This window comes from Neopelma chrysocephalum, unplaced genomic scaffold (genome assembly GCF_003984885.1).
Source record: "Neopelma chrysocephalum unplaced genomic scaffold, ASM398488v2 Primary Assembly neopelma1_59, whole genome shotgun sequence".
In the NCBI taxonomy this organism is placed as follows: Eukaryota; Metazoa; Chordata; class Aves; order Passeriformes; family Pipridae; genus Neopelma; species Neopelma chrysocephalum.
The window spans coordinates 16,647,382-16,670,841 of record NW_020897714.1 but is presented as its reverse complement, the minus strand read 5'-3'; the positions used below and the strand labels follow the sequence as shown (position 1 = coordinate 16,670,841).

Genomic DNA, 23,460 nt, shown 5'->3' with positions numbered 1-23,460 from the left:
ACCACTAGGATCTTTCATCTGGGTTTCTACTATCTATGAATGCAGGCTACAGAACACACAGGCACAAAACTACACTACTACACTGCATGTCTCCGCAGCCCCCCTCTTCTAACTCAAAGGCATCTTTGTGTTGGAGCCTCAGTTCATGCAGCTTGATGTACATAATAATATTATGAGAATCAAAAGGGAACTGTCAAATTGTTAATACTTCAAATTCTGTCTCTCCCCTTCTAGGAAGTCAACTTTACTGCTGTTTTAATCTTGTATTTTAAATGTCATATTGTAAGAGAGAGATAGATCTGCTGTTCTGCTGAACTTCCACTTTTTTAGCATTTTAAAGACTATATACATCACATGAATAACACTTCTATGAATGCCACACTGTGCCAATCTGTCCAGTTTGGGCTTATTATGGATAAACTCCTCCTTTTTCTGAATCACTCCTTTTGATGTTTCATCAGTTTGAAGCTCCAGCCTATCGGGATAGGACTAAAATTGGGATACCTAAGATACCTAATGCAAGCTTCTTTCTTCCTTTTTGTATGACTTGCTGTTAAGGTGAAAAATGAGGGGGGAAGAAAAGGCAGAAAAGAACACATACATAGAAATAGAAGAAAGTTATCAAGCTAAAGGTAAAAGAACATCTACTGTAACTGGCAGATGTTAGAAAGCAGCTTCTCTAGATAAACAGTTTGGAGCTCTGCAATCAGCAACATTCACGTGCTGTGGAGGCTGCGTGCATGCCCTGGCTGTCACATGCTTTGCAACCTCTTTTCATGAAAGCAACGCTGCCATCCTCTCACAGGCTCAGTCTCCCACATAATCTAAGACTCAATTTAAAATATGACTTTAATAAAGCTTACTTTGCATAGTCTGAACAAGATCTCATGAACCCTCTTTTGCATTACGTCATACAAAAATTTTAATCACTGACTGATGATATTAATTCTTCTATAACACTACTAAAAGGCTTGAAAAGGTACGTTAGTTTGGAAATGTAGCAGCTAATGATGCTAGAAAACATTTTTAAGACTTCCTCACTATTAAAAAAGGATAATTTTAACTATATAATGAACAGAAACAGTACGAGATGCTGTAAAATACCTTTAGGAACAAAGACACAGTAAAGCTCAACCTAAGGCACAAATTCTTATCCTCCAGTATCTCGTGAGTCATGTAACATTTATTTAGTCCAGAAGTTATATATGCTAACTCAAAACAGAGAGAATATATTTTTCTCCTTCAATTTTATTTTTTTTTTCAATCTTGGAATTTACCCTGACAAACAAAGTTTTCATCAGGACAACACTTGCTTGGAACATCTCACAAGGAGCTTAACTTGAGCAACATAACCAGCACAATTGCTGCCAAAAAGAAAAGAGAAAATGCATTTCATTAATAACGGGATTAAAAAAAGACAGGAGATGCGTCAATCCATGACATCATTGATAACTTAAGACATATAGCACATTTCCTGTCATTAAGGTACTATAAATACGGGACTATTACAATTATTATTGCAATAATCTTTCTTAACAGTAACAGCCCTGTAAAGTGCTTAGACCTAAGTGCTACGTTCACAGCAAAACCATGAAGATAATCCCACGGGCAAGCCTTGTTAATAAAACACATTCAGACAGATGAGGCCTTCCAAATCTACCCAGATGCACAGGAAAAAAAAACTTATTTTATTAACTTTTTACTGGAAGCCTTTAAAGAAAATATTTTCAGCTGGTACATACTGCTCCATACACAGGAACGATACATCAGCTGCTGACTAGAGACTGTAACACAATCATATAAAAACCCCATAATGGTGGTACACATCTACAATCCCAACCTCAACAGAAGGGACAAAGTCCTACCTCCAAAAAAGCACTCTATTAACAGCCACAAATTACACACTTTTACAGTACTTTCCAACACACATAACATCCAAAGCCTTCCTCATTTATTCAAAGGGAAGGTAAGATTCTGGCACAGCTTTCACTACTCCAGTGTCACACCTACACTCTCTCTACACGTGCATCCAGCTCTCTCAGTAAAGCTGCATGATTCTGAAGTATTTATAGCCTGTAGCTGTAGAGTCATCTAAGCATATTCATCTAGAGATTACAGACTACATTCACGAGGCTAAGCAGTTTCACTCTGCTCCAACACATTTGTTTCTTCCCCAATAGTCCAGTAATCAAAATTTGCCTTCGACTCGGCAGGAACAAAGGAAGCATATTACAAGCTTGTGTGGCTGATAAAGAAATAGCCTCACTTACAGAATCACTGCACATAAGTCTCAAATAGAGAGAAGCAATAGGTCCTCTTATCCATATCTCAGATTTATTTGTGAAACTTCTGAAGTTATTTCAGGTAGTCTTTCAACTCACCTTCTCCACGTTAATTTAATTTTAAGCACATCTACAATGCAGATTTTGTTTCTTAATCATTTGAAAAAGCCTTACAGAACTTTCTTAACATAGGAGTTCCTCAAAATATGGAGCTACTGCATTGTCACCCCTCTGTGAGCAAGATTATCAAATATTAGTCAACAGCATGTAAACATCTTTCAATAGTTCCTCCATGAATATCAGACTGCCCCAACCACTGCTGATTAACAGAATTCATCAGTACTCCCACTCCAAGATTACTATGTGAAATGATCTTCTGCAATATACTGTGATACACTTTTTTTAAAGATACATAAATCATAGTCCTGATTATCAAAGACTGGACAAATACAGGACAGCTGCTCACATCTTCCTATTTAACACTCATGCCAACATAGTAGTGCATCACTACAGAGAGCTCATAAGAAGTGAGCTAATAACCAAAATAGTGTGTGGGGATACGCCTAATTCTTAACGATAAGCCTATAAAGGAACAAATGAAGCCACCACCAGCTCATTCTCTAGGACATAAGTGAGGTCTTTCCGCTTCGTTAAATTTTCTTTAGATTTGGGTTGACTACTGCGATCCATCTGTGCAGAGAAGTCTCAGGCAGCAGTCAAATGCAATATATCTCCAGTGATCTGTCAAAAGCCTCTCACTTCCTCGCATGCCTATCGGGGAAGATAATGCAGTTACAAGCAGGTGACAAACGGTAAGACAGTATTTTCCATAGTCAAAAATGTACATGAACAAGTTGTGAGGTTATAGAGTGTCCAGGGTTCTGATTAAAATAGACTTACTTGCTAAATCCTGTGCAAATAACAGATGTACATAAATCTGCAACCGTTTCTAGTCACAACTCACACAAAACACAAAAATTACCATTTTTGTCCTTCCCCATTGTATCTTCTTAAACTAGCAGAGAACATGCACATAACCAAAAAAAAAACCCACTAAGCCAGAACCTGAGTATGAACAATTCAGGGGCGTATTTTGTGAGTAAAAGTGAATTAAGCCAGAAATACAGGAATAAAGGATTTCTATGTACTGAGTATCATTTCCATCGTCAAGGCTAAGCTGCTAACCCTCATTTCTGCAGATACACAGTTATTACTTCCACACCTGAGCAATGGCTTCGAATAGACTGACCTTGTTTCAGTTTTGGAGGAACATTACTGTCTGCTGCCGTTAGGAGAAGGCAAATCAGCCACAAATGGCATAAGCAGATGAATTTAAGGATCAAATCCTTAATCCTTAAGGATTAAACTGCATTTAACAAAGTAAGAGATGTAACTTATTTCTTCTACATTTGATGCCTTTTTAAAAGGGAAACTACTTGAAACGGCTTTTCAACATTAGGTGTGAAATGGAAGTAAACTAAGACAGTAAGCACTTCAAAAGGACACCAGTTTGTCCAAGCAGTATTACTCACTGCTCACTTCTTTCAAAAAGTTGTGTTTCTGATATTGTCTTATACACCACTGCACTTCCAGAGAAAACTGCAGTCAGATCTGCCTCTCACCATGATTTATTCTATCAAAGAAACCTTACTACACCACTCAAAGTTGAAACAGTATGCAACAAATTGTCCCTGAGAGTGCCAGACCCTATTGAAATAGCTAACCTGAAGTAGATAAAGTATCTTGAAAAGTATATAAAAAATAAATTAAACCCAGAATGCTGTGTTACTGGAGACTGAATTTTATAATTCTAAAAAATCACAGCATGCCTTAAAAACACCCATATGTAGTTGTTATACATGCTTAAGTGTCTAATAAAAACAACACGTATTAGCAATGCGTCTTCCAAATCAGTGCTAATACTGGTCTTGACCAAAAAAAAAAACCCCACAGCTTAATTTTGTCCTTCCTAGTGAAACCCTTCACCAAAGAATTCCTCACACGAGTTACAGCTTGGCCAAGTGGATTGTAACTAGTTTCCATCATCTCACACTGTGCTTTCTTTACCAAACTATCTGTACAGCTTTTAAGAAAGTCAGTATGTATGAGCTTAAATCCAAACAATTAAGGTTCTCGCAGAATGGGTGAGGAACAGATGAGCATGGCAGAAGGAGCACAGTGAGCTTTGTCAGTTGAGAGAGGGGAATGCTCTGGGGATTACTGTGCTACATAAGATCCTACATTCACTTCTTTTTTTCATATATTTCCCTAAGTGACCACAGAAAATTTTAGTTAGCCTGAGTCAGTGCATCTTCCTATCTCACAGGGGAGATGTAAGCAGACCTATTCAGAGCATTCAACTTCTATAATAAAAGGCATCACATAAACAAACAACAACAAAAAATAATCAAATGTTGCATGTGGCTATTACTTGGTTGCCGATTTCTTCCCCCACCCCTGAAATATTTAAAAAAACCCACTTGGATAGCACCAAATTAAAAATACACAATCAGATTTTTTTGTATTTGCAAGTCTCCCTTATAAGTGAATAAAACTAAAATACCATCTCCAGTTTAGCTCTGCATTTTGAATGAAATGTACTGTTAAAGTCATATTCCTAACCATGAAGAAAGATAAACTTCTGTTGTAAGCCAGTATTAAAGTTGTAGTGCTATGAAAACATGTATTTCTAGTATTGTAACTAATGATCAAAGTTCAGCAGAATTTTGGCTAATTGTATATATCTGATTTTATTATTATGCCATTGGTTCTCAGTCTCAACCAACAGCATAGATGCACTTAAATAGCTTTCAAAAATCCAACAACCACTTGCTGAAAGTTATCCATCTACATTTTTAACAGACACTACTATTTTACTAAGAACTTATGCAAATCAGTCAGATTTCCGTTTTATGTCAAAGATTAAAACAACAGTTCTGGTTTCACATACAGAGTGAGTCCTCTATAGTCCAGCTTAAGAGGTCCAGCCTCCTCTATAGTGTTAACACAGCCATTCAGGCTGCCAAGTCAGATCAGTGCACTGATATGGTCGAGAAAATTCTGCTAAGGAGAACAGCCACTTCTGACCTGACAGATCCATTCACTGTATCATCACACAAACATCTGTACCAGCAAAACGGACACAGCAGGAACTGCTTAAGTGGCATGGCTAGTGAAGGGCACTTGAAATCAGAAGTTCATATTTAAAAGGCTCTTCATCTTTACATAGTAGTCAAACAACTCTTCCCAACATCAAAATGAAATAATACTGAAACTTCAGCTCCTCAATTTTTTTCTCCAAGCTGCAAATCAGCTGATTGCACATCCTAACCCACTTCATTAGTCCTCTAAAAAGTTTCACAACTCATTATGTGCCTCTTATTGGAAATTCACCTGTGTCCATACCTCCAATGTCTCCAAACAGTTAAACATCATGTCTGCTTTGGCAATACAGCAAAATCTGAGCAACCACTTCAAGGACAACTTCTGATCTGCTCTTCGCCTCCTCAGACATGCGAGACAGAAGGCTCAGCAAAGACATCACAACTCTCACTAAACCTTCACCTTTTAGTTACAAAACTGAAGACAGTGAAAAGGAGAAGTCAATTATTATTTGCAAGAGGAAAGCAGAAAAGTGTGAGCAGGTTTCCAGGTTCTATCTGCCCAAGCTCCCACTTTCAGTGCAGAAATTTAGCCAGTACCAAAAATACTCAGAACTATACAGCAGTTAAACACCTCCCCCCCAAAAAAACCCAAAATGACTCCACCTAAAAAAACCCTAACACATTATTTTTAATCAACTTCTATAATTTATTCATAAAGTTGCTATGTAGCAACCCCTGCCTTTAAAGTCCTAAATGCATTATCTCTTCAAACTATGACAAGTTGCTAAGAGGAATACTTGTAAGGGTCATATTAAACATTACCTGTAATACATGTCCTTCTTTTCTATTCAATGTAGCCTATATAATTAAATTTTTTTATTCTTTTTTGCAATGCCTGGTGTAATGAACCTGTTACTAAGACTCTCAGGAACTCCTCAAGGCAAATGAAGTACATTGACACAAAATCTCTATCAGTTACAGGCAAGTATTATTGTAATAGAGGCTATGCACTGTATATAAGATATATATCCATTGATTAGGATAAAACTATTGTCAAGGATAATACCACCTAGTTACATTATAGGAAATAACATTAAAATCAGGTAGAAATGTAATCTTGATGTACTTAAACTAACAAATTAAAGAATTACTGTCCATTTGCAGAAAAGCTGTACTCAAAAATTTATGTCCTCCAAAGCTCTTACAGACAGTTTTTGTTCCTTTAAGATAACGCAAGGAATTTAGCTTTAGCACTTTCAATTTTCACTAGCCAAGGTTATCATTCTTCCTATGGATTTAGCACTTCATCTCCCTAAATCAACGCAGATTTAAGAGCAATCTGGGTGTGGAAGGTCTGCAAATACTACTGCTATGGTACACTTAAGAACAAAATAGTCAAGGCCATATCATGTTTACTGGTAAAAAGTTTGAGAAAAGTAAGGCTTCTCTCTAACATAGGAACTGGTTGAACTGCTCTCAAAAAAAATTCCAAGCATTTGTAAGATTTCCACGCTAGAGGAACAACAATTTTTCCTTCACTAACACTTCTGCTTGTCTCCTACAACCTATGTCACTTTGCTCATTTCTCCACACTTTAGATTCCACAGCATCTGCCTCATGACGAAGCCAAAAGTTGAAGCAGACCCATTCCTCCAGTAAGTGTTGTCTCCTGAGACTAACAGGGAGAGGCTAAGACTACAGCCACAGTTACATGGATTCAGGAGAAACAATTCTGATTAATACAAAATAACTTCATACATTTAAGAAAGTCAACAGAGAGATTACTTCAGAGGCAGGAATATTTGAAGGAGTTCTTCCCCCTTCCTATCTATCTGCCCATCCCCACCCCTGCAGGTTTTCTTTGAATTTTTCAGATTGGACCAGTTTCTTGAACCATCTCATTATGCATTTCCTCTGTAGTTACACTGGCATAACCAACAGACAGATGACAGAGAGGAGGCAGCATACTGCAGTGTTGGAGCAAACAGTTAAGAACTCCTGAGGTTTATACTTAGCCTTGGCCTAAAGCACTTATATTGGTTCCCTCTCACCAGCTCCCCCACTGAGTAATGAAAACCTTCCAGAAGCAATCTTTCCACATCAACTTTATGCATATAAAGTGATTAAACTTCTAACACACCTCAGTTAAACGTCTGAAATTCTATGGTATAAACTCAAGCCACTGTAACCAACAAACAAGATACTGTACCTTGTCATTTTGAATCGCAGACACTTAACTCCAGGCTTCTAAGTCTTGCTGCCACAGCCAAAGGCAAGGGGAATGACAACAGCAGTCAGACCACACCACAGGCACAAAATTAACTTAAATGTGTGTAAGCAGTTCAGAGAAATTAACAACCTACAACTAGAGATCTTCTCATAACCAGGGTTTAAAGCTTTCTCCTTCCCCAAAGGATTTCTCTATCACCACAGTGATAGTGTCAGGCAGCCGTTTGGGGCTGGAGAGCTGACAGACAAAGCTTCCACAGCATGTATTCCATCTCATATCCTAGAGCATATATCCTGAAGGAAGTCAGCAGAAAGCAACAAGGAGGGATGAATCCAGCACCAAAGAAGAAAGAACACCTCTGTAAATCAATGGATTAATGGAGGATAACAAAGACACTGCACTCTGAGTATAATTTTTGGAAATGCTAGAGTTACTATTTCAAAGTAAGACAGAGCTTAGATGGTCCACTACTCTGAGAATCAGCCCCATCCGTTCTCTTAAGAGTTCCTGCAGCCATTCTTCCTGTATCCAGGGAGGAGAGAAAAAACAAAACCAGAAGACTCTACTTTTTCTTTCTCCACCCTGCCTCCCCTCATGAGGGGGCTAAATAAAGAGGGACAATTAACATCAACCATACAGGATGGATTACACAGAATCATTTCATAATGCTAATGTACTCCTAGAGTTCTATCACAGGAAAAGAAAGGCAAGATGCTCTTTTCTCCCTTGCTCTAAAACATACCAACTTTCTAAGAAAAACTGAAATTTGCTACCTTGTTTCAGTTAGAAAGATGCAATAAAGTGGCTTCCACCTTGAGAATTGTTCCTGATTTAATTCTTTAAGTCTCGTTAATCAACTGAGCTAAAGGATCTTACTCCTTCGCTTATTTCAGAAGGGCAATGAACACATGGAGCCAATCATGACAAACTTCATGAGTAAACACAGACCAACAAAGTCTTTATAAACACTATAGTTCTATGGACAAACAAGTAAGTTTATTTCCCAAATCCTCCTCCCATCCACTTTTAGGAAATCCTAAAAGGAAGCTGTTTTTCATTGAGCTAAGAGATATGCTTTCTCCAGTGAGCTTGACTCAGGTTCACTCAAGTTTTCTTTTTCCACCAACTCTGACAGGGTTTTGACTAGGCTATAGCGTATACATATAATTAACCTCTTCTCCTCCCCTTGCTATTTTCGGCAGCTGTATTATATATATACCCCCCTTTGGTTTTCCACAAATTCCATCTTTCAAACATGTAACAAGCTGTATTTCTGCAAGCCAAAAAGACAAGGAAACAAACAAAATGAACACATGACAAGTCAAATTTCTGTATCATTCAAAAAAAAAGCATGTACTCAACTGAGCAATTCTCAAGAAAGAACACAGTTTTGTCTCTGATAACTGGAATACGAGAAGGTATCTAAAGATATCTAGATAAGGTGCAAGATATCAAATGTAGAAAAGTACCCAAAGCAAAATGAAAAAAGACCAGCAGGCAAGAGTCACCACCCTGCTCCCCAAACCGCAGTAAACTTGATGTTGACTGAAGTCAGAAGTGTAGAGATGCAGGACACCACACTGCAGTGGACACCCCCAGCTCATCCCCAAAACCAATGCCCTACCACAGCTGGCAATCAAATGATTCTGCAGCAGAGTTCTCTTTATGCACTCTCACAGTAAATGGGATGAGATGTCTCTCCATTAAAATGCAGTGATTTGGATGGAAGGGGGTAAGGATAGCGCAGATCAGTTTTTTCATGTAAAATAAATAGCGTCACTTTGGAGAATTCTCAATTATGCTCCTGCTACTTCCGCCCTCCAACAGTACAGAAGAGAACCTGCCACTCACTCAGCAACGCCCTGCAATACAATCTGCTACCTCCTTCTGTAACAATTTTCCTCATTTCGTTTACTGCCTGCTAAGTATCCATTACATTTATCTGTATCTATTATACTTAGCAAGACCTATCTAAAAGACCATTTTTATGTAGCAATATGCACAAGGCATGGTCAGGACCAAGAACCTCAGAAAATCAGATGTACACAAGACTTCACACAAATATGTTGGAGAAGGAGAAGAAGGGAAACCTCCCCACCCTCACACACATGAAATGAAATAGGGAAAACCTGCAGCAGCAAACCAAAATTTACACCATATGACAGAACACCGTTTACTACATTCTTTTTCCTTCGAATGCAAAATGAGAAACAAAAGGGAAAGACATTGTTATACGGAGTCACAGAATCATTTAGGTTGGAAAAGACATTTAAGATTATCAAGTCCAACCTCTACCTAGCCACTGCCAAGACCACCACGAAAGCACAGCCCTAACCACGTCCCTAAGCATGACATCTACATGTCTATACCTCCAGGACTGGTGACTGCCATTTCACTGGGCAACCTGTCCAAATGTTTGACAACTTCTTTAGTGAAGTCTTAATATCCACTCTAAACCTCCCCTGTAGCAACTTGAATCCGTTTCCTCTTGCCTTACTGCTTGTTACTTGGGAGAAGAAACAGAACTCCACTTGGAAGAAGAAACAGAACCCCACCTTGCTACAGCCTTCTTTCAGGTAGCTGTAGAGAGCAAAGAGGTCTCTCCTGAGACTCCTTTTCTCCAGACTAAACACTCCCAAGTCCCTGAGTTGCTCCTCATAAGACTTGTGCTCCAGACCCTTCACCAGCTCCACTGCCCTTCTCTGGACACACTCCAACATCTCCACGTCCTTCTTCTAGTGAGGGACCCAAAACTGAACAGAGGATTCAAGGTGTGGGCTCACCAGTGTACAGGGCTGGTACACTGTATTTGACACAGGTCAGGATGCCATTGGCCTTCTGGGAACACTGCCAGCTCATGTTCAGCTTCTGTCAACCAGTGCCCTCGGGATCCTTTTCCACTGGAATGCTTTCCAGCCACTGTGCCCCAAGCCCGTAATGCTACATGGGGCTGTTGTGACCCAAGTGCAGGATCTGGCACTTGGCCTTGTAGAACCTCCTATCACTGCCCTTGGTCCTTCAATCCAGGCTGTACAAAACCCTCTGCAGAGCTTCTTACCCTCCAGCAGATCAACACTCCCACCCAGCTTAGCATTGTCTGCAAACTGACTGAGGGTACATTTCATCGATCCCCTTACCCAGATCATCAATAAAGACATTAAACAGGGCTGGCCACAGCACTGAGCCCTGGGGAACATCACTTGTGACCGACCGCCACCCGGATGTAACTCCATTCCCCACCACTCTCCAGACTGACCATCCAGCAAGTTTTTTTAACCCACAAACAGCGCACCCATTCAAGCCACAAGCAGCCAGTTTCTCCAGGGGAATACTGGGTGAAACAGTATCAAAAGCTTTACTAAGGTCTAGGAAGAAAATATCCACAGCCTTTCCCTCATTCACTAAGCAGGTCACCCTGTCATAGAAGGAGATCAGGTTGGTCAAGCAGGACCTGCCTTTCCTAAACCCATGCTGACTGGGCCTGACTGCCTAGTTGTCCCATATGTACCATGTGATGACACTCAAGATCTGTTCCAAACCTTCCCCAGCATGGAGGTCAGGCTGACAAGCCTGTAGTTTCCTGGATCCTTCTTCTGGCCCTTCTTGCAAATGGGCATCACATTTGCCAACTTCCAGTCAAATGGGACTTCCCTGGGTAGCCGGCACTGCTGGTAAATGATGGAAAGAGGCTTGGTGAGCTCTTCTGCCAGCTCAATCAGTACCTTTGGGTGGATCCTATCTAGCCCTACAGACTTGAGTGTTTTTAAGTGGTGTAGCAGCTTGCTAACCATTCCACCTTGGATTATGGGGGCTTCATTCTTCTCCCCATCCCTGTCTTCCAGCTCAGGGGCTGGATATCCAGAGAACAACTGGTCTTACTGTTAAAGACTGAGCCAAAAAGGCGTTAAGGATCTCCATCTTTCCTCATACTTTGTCACTATGTTTCCCCTCCCATTCAATAAAAGATGGAGATTCCCCTTGGCTCTCCTTTTGTTGCTACTGTATTTACAGAAACATTTTTTAATTGTCTTTCATGGAAGATTAAGTAGCCAGGTTAAGTTGCAGTTGGGTTTTGATCCTTCTAATTTTCTCTCCGTGTAATCTCACAACATCCTTGCAGTCCTCCTGAGTTGCCTGCCCCTTCTTCCTAAGGTCGTAACTCCATGCGTTTTTTCTCCACAAGAGCTTTTTTCCAGCAAAAGCTCTGTTTAGCCAGACCAGTCTTCTGCCCTGCTGGCTCATCTTTCAGCACATGGGGACAGTTTGCTCCTGCATCTTTAAGACTTCCTTCTTGAAGAATGTCCAGCCTTCCTTGGACTCTTTTGCCCTTCAGGAGTGCCTCCCAAGGGACTCTGTCAAGCAGGCTCCTAAACAAGCCAGAGTCTCTGCTCTCTGGAAGTCCAAGGTGGCAGTTCTGCTGAGCCCCCTCCTTACTTCTCCAAGAATTGAAAACTATCATTTTGGGATTGCTGTGCCCAGAATGGCCTCCAACCATCACACCACCCACCAGTGCTTCTCTGTTCACAGACAACAAGTCCAGCAGCTGCCTTCCCTAGTTGTCTCATTCACCAGCTGTGTCAGATGTTATTTGTCCCACGCTCCAGGAATCTCCTAGACTGTTTCTGCCCTGCTGTTTTGTATTTCCAGCAGACAGCATAATGCTGATCATACAGCATTCACTACATTTATCATATAAACATTTATGTTAATTTTAAAAGGTCGCATATAGCACTCCCACTATTCCAGAACGTCTACTCATAGAAAATACTGCTGGACTAATCAAATCTCATGGAAATTCAAGTGTATCCAGGCATTTGACCACAGGTAACAGCAAAGTGAAGACACCATATTGGAGGCTGATTAACAACATTTCATCATGGTGTACAATGGTTTATTCCTGTTCTGGCAAGTGTGACAGCACATATTTTTCTTTCAGCTAATAAGTTTTAGGTATGTTTTTCACAGTCATTAATGATCCTGTATATGGACACAAGCCATTCAGCCAGCTCTGCTAATACCAAATCTTCAGATCAGTTAAAAGCTATCAACAACAGAGTTTGCAGCACATAATACAGGAAGAGTGATATGAACAATACTTCTAATAAACTGTTCTATGGCTTCTAGCATAGTGGCTCCCCATACAATTTCTAGCTACGTACTGAGCTCTTATCAGAGCTCATCAGAGGATTCTGTTTATGATTTGCAATTTACTAGCAATTAGATGACTGAGTTCATATCAGTAAAATACTACAAAATAAATCATCATATTCCAGCACTGAATACACAATGATTCCGTACACAGTTATTGGTATGAACACAGACATCCTGCGTGCTTGCAGTGAAGAGGTGGGGGGACAAAGTAATTTTCCTAGCTTTTTTGTATTTGTTGTATCACAATGCAGGCAAGAAATAATAGGCTTCTTAAACGGAGAGCAGATCAAATCTCAAAGGGACTCAAGCCAGGGTTCTCCCACAAAGAACCTGGTAACATTTTTTCCACTCTTCTAATATCATCACAGGTTACAAACACAAAGAACACTGGAAAAACCACATGCATGTTCAGTCTCCAGGCTGAGCTGATAACTCTGTTCTTGAGGAATCACTGGGTAAGAGGCAGGAAAAAACAGAAGTCTTAACTGCAACATGACTGCTCTTTTGTATCCAAGTGAAAACTGAAAGTTTGACTGCTTGTGCTGTAGTTCACAAACACAATACAAACAAGTTTAATAGTTGGTAAAATTCAGTTCTCACATTTTTTGTCTTCAAAGGCAAATAGGCAGCATATCACAAGACTCTAGAACACCTAGAGCTGATCTTATCCTCCAGCAAGGCTAAACAGAATCCACTTTTGATTACATGTCAGCCTTAACTTTCAAGTCTTTGGGTCTGGCTTTTTATTTTTCTCCTCTCCTTTTTTTAAAGGAAAAGGAAACGCATGTACATGCATAATGAAGAACATCATTTGCTTTTCCAAGTGTCCCCAAACAAATCAATACCTATCTTAGTGGTAATCAGCAGTGGAAAGGCTCAGCTGAACTAACCAAGGAGTGGTGTAGGTAGACATTAGTGTGACACTGATGTACCAGCAGTGCTGTACACAGCTAAGACATCTTCCATTTTTCCATTTCAGTCCAAACTGAAGTCTACTCAAAAACTGCAGAGAAGGAGACACGAGTCATGGGAATAACTGAACCAACTTTTGTTTCTTTTTTTTTTTTTTAAATAAGAAAAGTTTGATAGAAACAGAATTGCACATCAGGATCCCACTACAGAAACAGCCTCTTCTGCATGATTTTAGATAAGTATAAACCTCTGCTTACACTATGTTTGTGTTCTCTATCAGTAACACTAAACAGTTTTCTACAATAAAGAAAATTCTACATAGCATATCAACACTATTAAAAGGGGTTTTAAATACTTAAGACAGCCTTTATTTTTTATTTTAAAAGTCCAAAAGCTAAACCGGAAAGCAAAATGTTATTTTGAGAGCAATCTCACCAAGAGAGTCAATAAAAACCACCTTTTGCTATCGGAATGCAGTTTAATTCCTTGAATGGGAAGAGTTGGTTGGTCTCAGTCCAGTCTTCATCAACAAATCAGCACATTAGTTGGCTCTTCAGAAATTGTTGTACATAATCTTTCTTGTCTCGGAGGCCAACCACAAGATTAAGTAATACAAATTCTCACACGGCCAGTTACGGTACACACTGAAGCCTGAGACGCCAGCACTGCCAAAAATGTTACTAAATCTTTGGAAGTTAAAAAATCTCAGGTTCCCAAAACATTAGCCTAATACCTTTCATAAGTATAAAACATAACTGAACAGAGTATTAAAATATTAACATATGTTTTAATTAAAAAGCTATCCCACCCAAATAGAGATCTGGCATACCCTGTGTCAAAAGGCAAGATATGCACAGCCAGTCATAAACTCTTAAATATACCCTTACCTAAAATTACAGGGAATCCAAGCAAGCAGCATAAAAGTGTTCCAGTTTATTACATATTATGCCCTCACTCCAGATAGAAACCTGCCAAGCTGGTAGAATAGCAACAGGAACTGTGCAATAAAGCTCTTACGGAGGGACCCTTCCAAGAGCGGCACTATTGCCATTTTGCTGTGCTTCATGGGTGGTTTAGTTAAACATGACCTAAAAAGGAAGGGAGAGAGGGAGTGTGCAATGATTTTCTTTTTAACATTGTACCAAGAGCCCAAAAGGTCACCTCTGCACACATTTCCACAGGAAGTGGGAAAGGGGAAAAATCTCAAACCCTACACATTTCACCTTGTCCTACAGACTTTATACATGTACGAATTATAGGCAAAACCATACTAAGCATGTTTTTACTTACACCTTTAAGTCTTTATATTTAATCTGAGTATCCTTTAAAATATAGTAAACAGGTTAATATCTCCCCATTTCTTCCACTAAAGATTAAGGAAGCCTCTTCTGACAATAAAAGGTCTCCTTTACAATACACAAATAAGTTTTCTGTTTCATTTGAAAAACCTTTAGTTCTTCTTTATGCATTACAGAAACAGATTTTCTCCTTGAATAAAAATTCATTTCGAGCCTTTTTAATGAAGCATTAGTAACAAAGAAGAGAAACAACAATAAAAACAAAATTCCTGACCTCCTGTTAAAGTTGCTAATAACAAATCTGCTCCTCTTTCTTTTCACATAGGGAACCATGATTAACCTGCTCCAGGCTGCAAAGGTATATTAAACTACACATTTCAGCAAAAATGCATGTTTCATCAATCCCAAAGCCTCTGAAACCTGATTTAGAGGTCAAAGCTCAAAATTGTGTCAAAATACATAAAATTTGACTAGAAAGGATGTTAAGAGACTTAAAGCTAAGTAGTCTGAAGAATACCAAACCTGCAAGAAGATCCAAAGACCTCCCACTAAATGTTTGTCTAATATTACAAAGTCCAAAAGCTATCCCAAAACTATAAGCATTAAAAGAGTAGAGTAGCAAGTCATATATTTTATATAAAAGGTGTTGTCATACTCCCACTCAGAAGGCATAGTAGCTTGCCTACTAATTTAACCAGAACATTCAAAAATATGCATTTCATGTACCACCAATTTACAGAAATGAGGCAAGACTATTCTCCTCTCCTTGTAACATTAACAAAGTTTAAGAGATAGATGACTAAACTAATAAACATCTCTTTCCTTTTTTTAATAGTAATTCTTTCTGCAGCATGTTAATGCAGCTGCCTTTTTATATGCCAACTGAACCTAATGCAGAGACAACTGATGAAATAATACAGCTTCAACCAACTCAATTTAGAGTGAACAAATAAATATGGAACCCTATTTAAAGATGTAGATTTAAGGAAAAAAAAAACCAAAACCAAAACACTTCAGCCAAATGGAACTTCATAAACAACAATACTAAAAACTATTTGTCACATACACTTAACCAAAGGGACTTGGTTATGCTATGTGATATTCATCTATAAGCCTCAAAACCCAAAGTTATCTGACCAAAAACCAGCCTAAAGAATAGGTGAAAGAAATCAGCTCTTCTTGAATTAAGTTCAGCCAATGTGCTACAAACCTAACCCAGAGGCTGCTGTGTCTCCATCATCCAGTCACTTTATTGTTCTACAAAGTCTGGGTATAGAGGTGATCCAACTGCTCCATGCACACCTACTGGTCAGGAAGCATGTTAAAAATCAAACGCTCCAAAGAATTACCCATGGGTGCATCAACAGATGGTAACAAGCGACACAGACGTGAATAGCTTTCAAGATGCTAACTCAAACACAGAAAGCTCTGAAACTCAATCCCCTCACAGGTGTACCTCTTATTTTTCTTTTGTTTTCAAAGGAGGACTTAAAAAACCCCAAACTGGAATAATGCTGCAATTTAATCAATCTGCCTGCCCTTTTAATGTAGGGGGAACGTTATGGAAAAGACAGTATACACAAGAAATAAAGGATTCTGGTGGTGAGAAATCTACTCACATAGACAATCGCTTGTTGATTCACACGCAAACGTACTCTTATTTGCAACTTAATAACAGAGTCCCAGAGCCATTACACAGCTCTGATACATAGGTTAAAACACTTAGGTTACATAACTTTCTCTTAAGTCTTCCCTCAAGGTAAGGAAAAGTAACTTCCAACTGCAGTCCTAAACACAACTTGTAGCAAAGTAAGCAGCATTAACAAAAGACAATCTGATCCTCTGGGTAGCCCAAACACAGTTATATCCTGATTATCTCTTCAGATGAACAATGCTACACTGAGCCTCCACAAAGCAGAAGAGCACTGCGAACCTTAAACATTCCCAAAACAGCCCGTCCACCTACTGCAATTGGAGCACATGGTGCATCCATCCCCTCCAACAGTTTTAATCGTTTATCCCTTGAGCAGAAGCACCAATCCACACAAAAACTTCACAATTCTTGCAAAAAACCATTCTTCCGGGGCAGGAAAACAGGTGGGCACCTTACCACACAGCACGAGGGCCTCTCTGAACACACGTAAACAAACATTTTTTTCTTTAAAGAAAAAGGGGGGAGTGAAGAAGGATAAACTTCCCAAGAGCCCCTTCACAAGCCCTCCTGCGCTCACTCAACTCACGGATGAGCCCTCACATGCCCAGGGAGCCCCGGCCTCCCCCGCCAAGAGCCGCGCTCCCTCCCAAGGCCTCCCGCACACACCGACCCAGCCCGTGCGAGTGCGAGCGCGGCCGCCCCTTACCGGCGCCCCCCCCCCCCCCCGCCGCCGTGCTCGGCGCCCCCGCCGCGGCGGGCGGGGCGGGGGCGGCTCAGCAGCGGGGGCGGCGGGCCCGGGTGTGGGGGCGGGGGCCGGGCGGGGGCGCGGGGCCGTCCGGCCCCATCGTGCTCCCTCACCCGCACCTCACACACACAGGAAATAACACGGGGTCACCTGACCCCCGCCAGCCAATGGCGGCGCCCGATGGCGGTGCCAGCGCGCGCGCCAGCGGGAACGGCGGCGCGAGGCGGCGGGTCCGGGCCGGGCGCGGGAGGAATGGGAGCGCGAGGGAGGGGAGGGGGAGCGACGCGTGCGCGCGCGCCCCCGCGTGCAGGGACGTGCCTGCGCGCGCGGCGGCGGCGGGCGCGAGACAGCCACCGCCCCTCCCACCACCACGCGCCCGCTTAAAGGGGCCGCGCGCCGCACTTCTCCCCCCCCTTCCCGCGCGCCGGGAGCACGTGGGCGAGGCGCGCCCGGCGCGCGTGCCGCCCGCCCCCGCCCCTGCGGCGGCACCGGGACACGCCCGGCCCGACCCCGGCCCCGCTCCGCCTGCGCGGGGAAGCACCCGCTTCCCTCTCCTCATCAGTCAATACCGCTCTCCCACCCCCAAGCTATTTCAAGAACTAGCTTTGGTCCGTTTGTTCGCTTCTCCCCGCCCGGCAGCGGTGGCCGGGCCGGAAGGGCTCCTGCTAGGGGGCTGGGAAGCCGCTCCACCGGCACGGAGCCCTAGAGTCAGGGGCTCGGCGGCCCCCGAACCAGAGGTGCCTGAGCGGAGCCGCGGGGAGCTCTGTATACAACATGGAGGCGGCGGGGCCCGGGCTCTCCTGCCCCCGCAGTGCCCCGCCAGCCCCGCACCGCCCGGGCCACCAGGAGCGGCATCGCCAGCCCTCCCTCCGAGCGCCCTCCCGGCCTTGCTTTTGGGAGCCCGGTGGGTCCAGTTGCACTTCCTTGCTGGGGAAACGATTAAGCCTTTTTTAGATGATTCATTACTTTTTGGGTTTGAGAGTGAGGGGGCAAGGAGACTGGTGTAGGGGGCAGCTTAAGAGCAAAGATGCAGCACCTGTCAAATCATCACCTCCTTCACTTAAGCCTGCATGCCAGCAAAGGAAGGTCTATATGACACTACAGTTTCCTCCATCTGCCACTGAGAGCATTTCACGTGAAAATGCAGGAGGAGGCTGGCAGCCTGTGAAGCTCCAAGTGCTGGGCAGGGAAAGCTCAAGCATCATTTAAAACTCGCTTTGCCAGGAACTTTACTGAGCAGATACGACAGTTTCAATAACTGCCCTGTTTCCCAAGCTTTGTTTCCCAGATCCTCAGCAAGCGGTATTCTGAGAGAAGGCCCTTGCTCATAGCTCATCCAAAAAGCAATGAACTGCTGAGAAGGACTGTGTTGTAAGCACAGCCAGTTGACTTCACTGATGGCTCCTCCACAGGTGACTTGCTTTTTATTAAAAATAAATAGAACCACCACATCTTGTACCATGTATTATCTGTCAGAAATAATTTGGAGGCTGGCTGGAATTCCATCTAGATAGGGCTGCAATGATGCCAGTAGTCTGGGGAAAACAACCAGAGCAGACAACAATTACACGTGCTTCTATCATGTGTCTTTCAAGTTAAGAATTCGTGGGTGTTAGGGACTCCGAGCTGCTGGCCAGGCAATTGTGCACCAGGATTATCCAGGAAAGACTTGCCTGCTCCTTTTTGGACTCAACAGGCAATGGCTCCTTTCAGAGGGAAGTCTACTGCTGTTATCTATGCCTTATCTCCTTCCGATGAAATTACTGTGACGTGCTCCACATCAGCTCCCTGGGAATTGCAGTTGGAGCACACAGGCACTGCCCTGTTGCTCTCCTTAACACTGGCTGCCCATTTGCACGTAGTATTTAAGGCTCGGTGCTTTGCTCACGGGAGGTGGAGGTCATCGCTTCCTTTGCCTGGAGAAGAGGCTCCAACAGCACATTCCCTGTGACAAGCCACGAGGTTGCTGTAGTCAGAAACAGCTTTAATCTTGTTGACTGCCATGGCATGCGAAGAGCTTGGTTAGAGCAGCATTCCCCCTGGGGATCCCGGACTGTGATAAAAGCTGTAATGGGGTGGGGGAACTCGATAAGGTTTTTATAATTTGATTTTCCATTATCTGTTTTCTGATTTTGAAGTGAAGCATCAATTGAGGTCGATCCTTTATGTAGATTTATAAGGCAGGAGTGCTTGGAGCGCTCTAACTTAAGCTAAACTTAAACTTACCTTAAGGTAAAACCCTTTGGTATATACAAAACCGTGAGAGCACAGCTTATCTAGATAAGCTTGTTATATCAAGGTATTTTTTACATAATGTCCAAAATGAAGTTGCAGCATAAATAGCAAAAGTTTTGTAAAATGCTCAAAAAAGCACTGTAAAACTACAAGGACAGTGAACATTCATTAATTCAAATATTTTTCAAAGGACCAAAAATAAGTGAATTAGCATACTTAAATACCTAGATCTCTAGCCTGGTGCACAGCAGCATTCCACATCTCCACTAATGATTACTTTATAGGCATTACAGGGGAAATACAACACAAGTTGCTCAATATTTACAAGCTCAGAAGTACACGGCTGATTTTAAAGGATGAAATGAAGTTTTAAAAGAAATCATGCTATAAATTACAGGCAAATTCATACTATTGTCAGCTGTTGCAGTACAGTAGACATCACTGGTAATACACAGGGTCAATAAAAGTGCAGAATGAAAACAAAGCTATCAAAACTGTATTAGTTAAATATCACGCAAGCACAGACGCCATATCCTTTGCAGCTTTCAAAGTGATATATCAGGTTTCAATATACAGCCCCACTGAGCTTAATGGATAATTTCATTCTCTCAGAAACTAATTTTTGGCTGTCTGCAGACTTTGGATGAAAAACCACTGTCATTAGTACACCTTGTTCACATCACCAAGTTTTTCTTAGCCACTGAACATTTCATTTTCTTTTCAGAAGGAAAAAATTCAACCTTCTGATTTGGCCATTCAGTGACAACTACTTACTTGACCACCATCAGTTACAAAAAAAAAAAGAAAAATTTTATAAATAAAACAGTATTAGGACAAATGAAGAAAGTAACCCCATCATGCTACCAGGGCTTCAATTCTGCAAACACACTATCAAGAGTGGGAATCCAACACTCATGCAAGCTTTTTTGCTTCAGGGTAAAGTCATCAGTAGCATCTATAAGCTCTTAAAGCAACTTATAAGTAAATCACCCTTCAATTCTGAAAAGAAAAAAAAACCAGAGATTTAAGGCCAAAAATGGTTACTTACAAAAAAAAACACCTTAAAGCATCAATTTTACAATCAACGCAACGAACTAAATAGGTTTGCACGTAATTTCCAGCAAATACATTCCATCATCAGAGAGTAAGTGCTGTAAATTTAGCCGATGCGCTACACCACAGTCAAAAGAAAGATTGAAGTCTCTGCTTTTAGTGCAAGAAAATCAGCTCAGCCATAATTGTACAGAGCCACTATGGTACTACCACAACAGAAATCTTCCAAATCCTGCCCATTTCCTCCCAGAAATCCTTCCTGACACCTCCTAATCAGAATGCTTTTGAGGACAGAGGCACAAACAAGGCAGAGACAGGCAGGAAAATGGCCTCAAGACTTGGCACCCTCCTCTATGGTGGGTGGGAGATTCTGAGCAAAATAAAGCCCCCCGAGTAGCCCTCAGGATTATTGCCATTGCTCCTACCAGTGCTGCTGTCAGTGCACACATGCAAGCAATGTTGACACTCCTACTGCACATGAATTCTGCAATGGCTAAAGCAAATGTTTTTCCCTGTTGTGCTTTAATGTAAGTAAGGCTTACCTTGCACAGCCCTTTCCCCACTCTCCCAGATCCCAGAGAAAAAAGGTCTTTCTGACCCCGAGAGGACTGACAAATGGAGATGGAGAGTCTCCCTCTGTCTTTGAGGTCACCACTTCTGATCTAGCCGTAATTCAGTAATTACTCAGTTCATGTGGCTCTCCAGAAGCATACATTAGCAGCTTGGAGGGGAAACAGAAGTATGACACCATTCCTGACCTCAGCCACCTCTCATCTCCACAAACTCTCTGAACTCCCTCTGCCTGGAAGGGGGGAGGACAGTAAGTGATGCAGCATGGGGGATAGCGAACAAATTTGCAGGTAATGTATGTGGGAAAGGCTCTGAGCACCCCAGTGTTTGCTAGAGGAAAGATGATTTCTGAATGCAGCTGGTGGGGTCCTCTGAGAGATTTCTTCTTCTCTACAAAAGGTTTCATTGCTGATGAAAAGTACTGAACCAGCAGCACCAGGAAGGCAAAGTGTCTGCCGAGTCAGGCATGCAGATTTCACAGACATGGCACCTGTCCCTTCAAGATATTACCCTTATCCTAAGCCCTTCCCCTGTTACACAATTTCATGTCATGCACAGGCTCACCACTGCACTTTTATGGCTTTCATCTAGAGGCCCTTAGATGCTATGGGAATGGGCACTGAAGACAGAGAATACAAAACATGACAGCAAGATCTGGCACCTACAGGTCACGCAACCAGGGACTGAAACTTATATTCACGGTGGGACAACTACATCTTTAAGCAAGTGTAAAGCAAGGGCAGCTCGCCTGTTTCTCTTTCTCCAAGAAAGACATCAGCATGGCTGCATTCATTAACATTTCCTACCTCTCTTCCTACCTACCCCCAGGATTTCCCATACCTTCCTCCTATTTCTTTTACACTTACTTCAGACAAAAAGTGTTATATCTGAACCTACACAAGGGAGAAGCAGTACCAGACGTCTCCCAAGGAACTGCAGCAAAGACAGGGAGGGCTCTCATTAATTCACCAATATTGAAACTTTTCTCCTTAAGACTGCCAAAGGATCTGTGTGCTTGCTGGAAAGTATTTTGGACAAGCACAGATTCTCAGCATACTGACTGTCATGTTTTGGTTGCATCACTTGGAAGCGGCTCTCCTCCAGACACTAGAACCATCTCCATAAGCCATGGCGTTAAGTCCTACCACTCCATTCCTGCAACGGAGCAACAACTGGATTGAAAGACTTTGGAGCATCTCAAAGGAAGGAAAATGATAAAGCAGCTGAAGATAGGTAGAGTAAATCATAGCAGGAGAAAAATTAACACACCCATATGAGAGACAATTCTGCTCTATCTTTGAATACTGCAGCACTTCTGTCCTCTCGTCTTCCCGTTACAAAGAGCTGATTCATGAAAATAGGATCTTTGTACCTTAAGACCTGCTCTGCTTCTTCTGCTTCTTCCTTTTACCTCCTGCCAAAAAGCTGCTTCTGGCAGAATAGAATTAGTTGCTGTGGAAGTGATTGTGATGCTGTGGACAAAAGAATCTGACTGCAGCAGAAAAAGCAAGAAACAACAGCAGCTGAACTTTTGAGGAAAAGCTGATTTCATTTCCATGCAGATGCCCAAAGTAATAAAGGTGGAAATAAAAACAGAAAGCCATACAAATACGACTCCCCAGCAAGACTGTCTTCAACAAGGCAGAAAAGACCATCAATAAATCTTCATTATCTGAATTGCTAAGCATATCTAAATAAAAGTAGAAATTCAAATATTAGAACTCATCTTTTTAAGTGATCTTACATAAAACCAACTCTGCCTTGCCTGAACATGTTTTACAGAAAGGGATTTTTTTTTTTCTTTTACTTCTGGTGGCCTTTTACAGAGGTTTCATTTGCTGGGGTGTTTTTTTATTGCCCACAGGGAAGTGGAAATTTCTGGGCTTAACAAGCCTAAATCCCCATGACATATAGTTCCAAATTTTTAGAGGCAACTAAGATTTTCATTCTTACTTTGCTCCCTGTTGGCTTCCCCCCGATGCATGCAATAGCTGTTTAGAATCTCAGCTGTGACAACAGGAGAGAAAAAAAGGTCCCTGAAGAAACGGCATTAGTTCTTCCAGTCACCTTGCTGCTACCGTGCTTCATAATTCAAGCATATGAAACAGCACATAAGAAGGGGCTTGCAGCAGCAAGAGGCAAAAGCAGAAGGCATCAGACTGGACAAAAACCAAGAAAGTCTAATATGTTCATCTGGTAAGAAGGCTGTATTTATATTGGGTAGTA

General features: G+C 41.8%; 1 protein-coding gene across 5 annotated transcripts in view; it reads right to left on the bottom strand.

Moving 5' to 3' along the window:
* Positions 1-23,460, bottom strand: part of TCF20 (transcription factor 20) — a 130,609-nt gene that overhangs the window by 48,449 nt on the left and 58,700 nt on the right. The window contains exon 1 of one of the 5 annotated variants that reach the window (XM_027680090.1): positions 22,607-22,876. The exons of 3 other annotated variants lie outside the window; for them this stretch is intronic. In XM_027680090.1, coding sequence (XP_027535891.1) covers positions 22,607-22,792 — 186 coding nt within the window. In that variant the 5' untranslated portion in view covers positions 22,793-22,876. Of the gene's footprint in view, positions 1-14,136; positions 14,268-22,606; positions 22,877-23,460 lie in introns of those variants that run through there. One more of the 5 variants, XM_027680093.1, reaches the window with a different exon arrangement.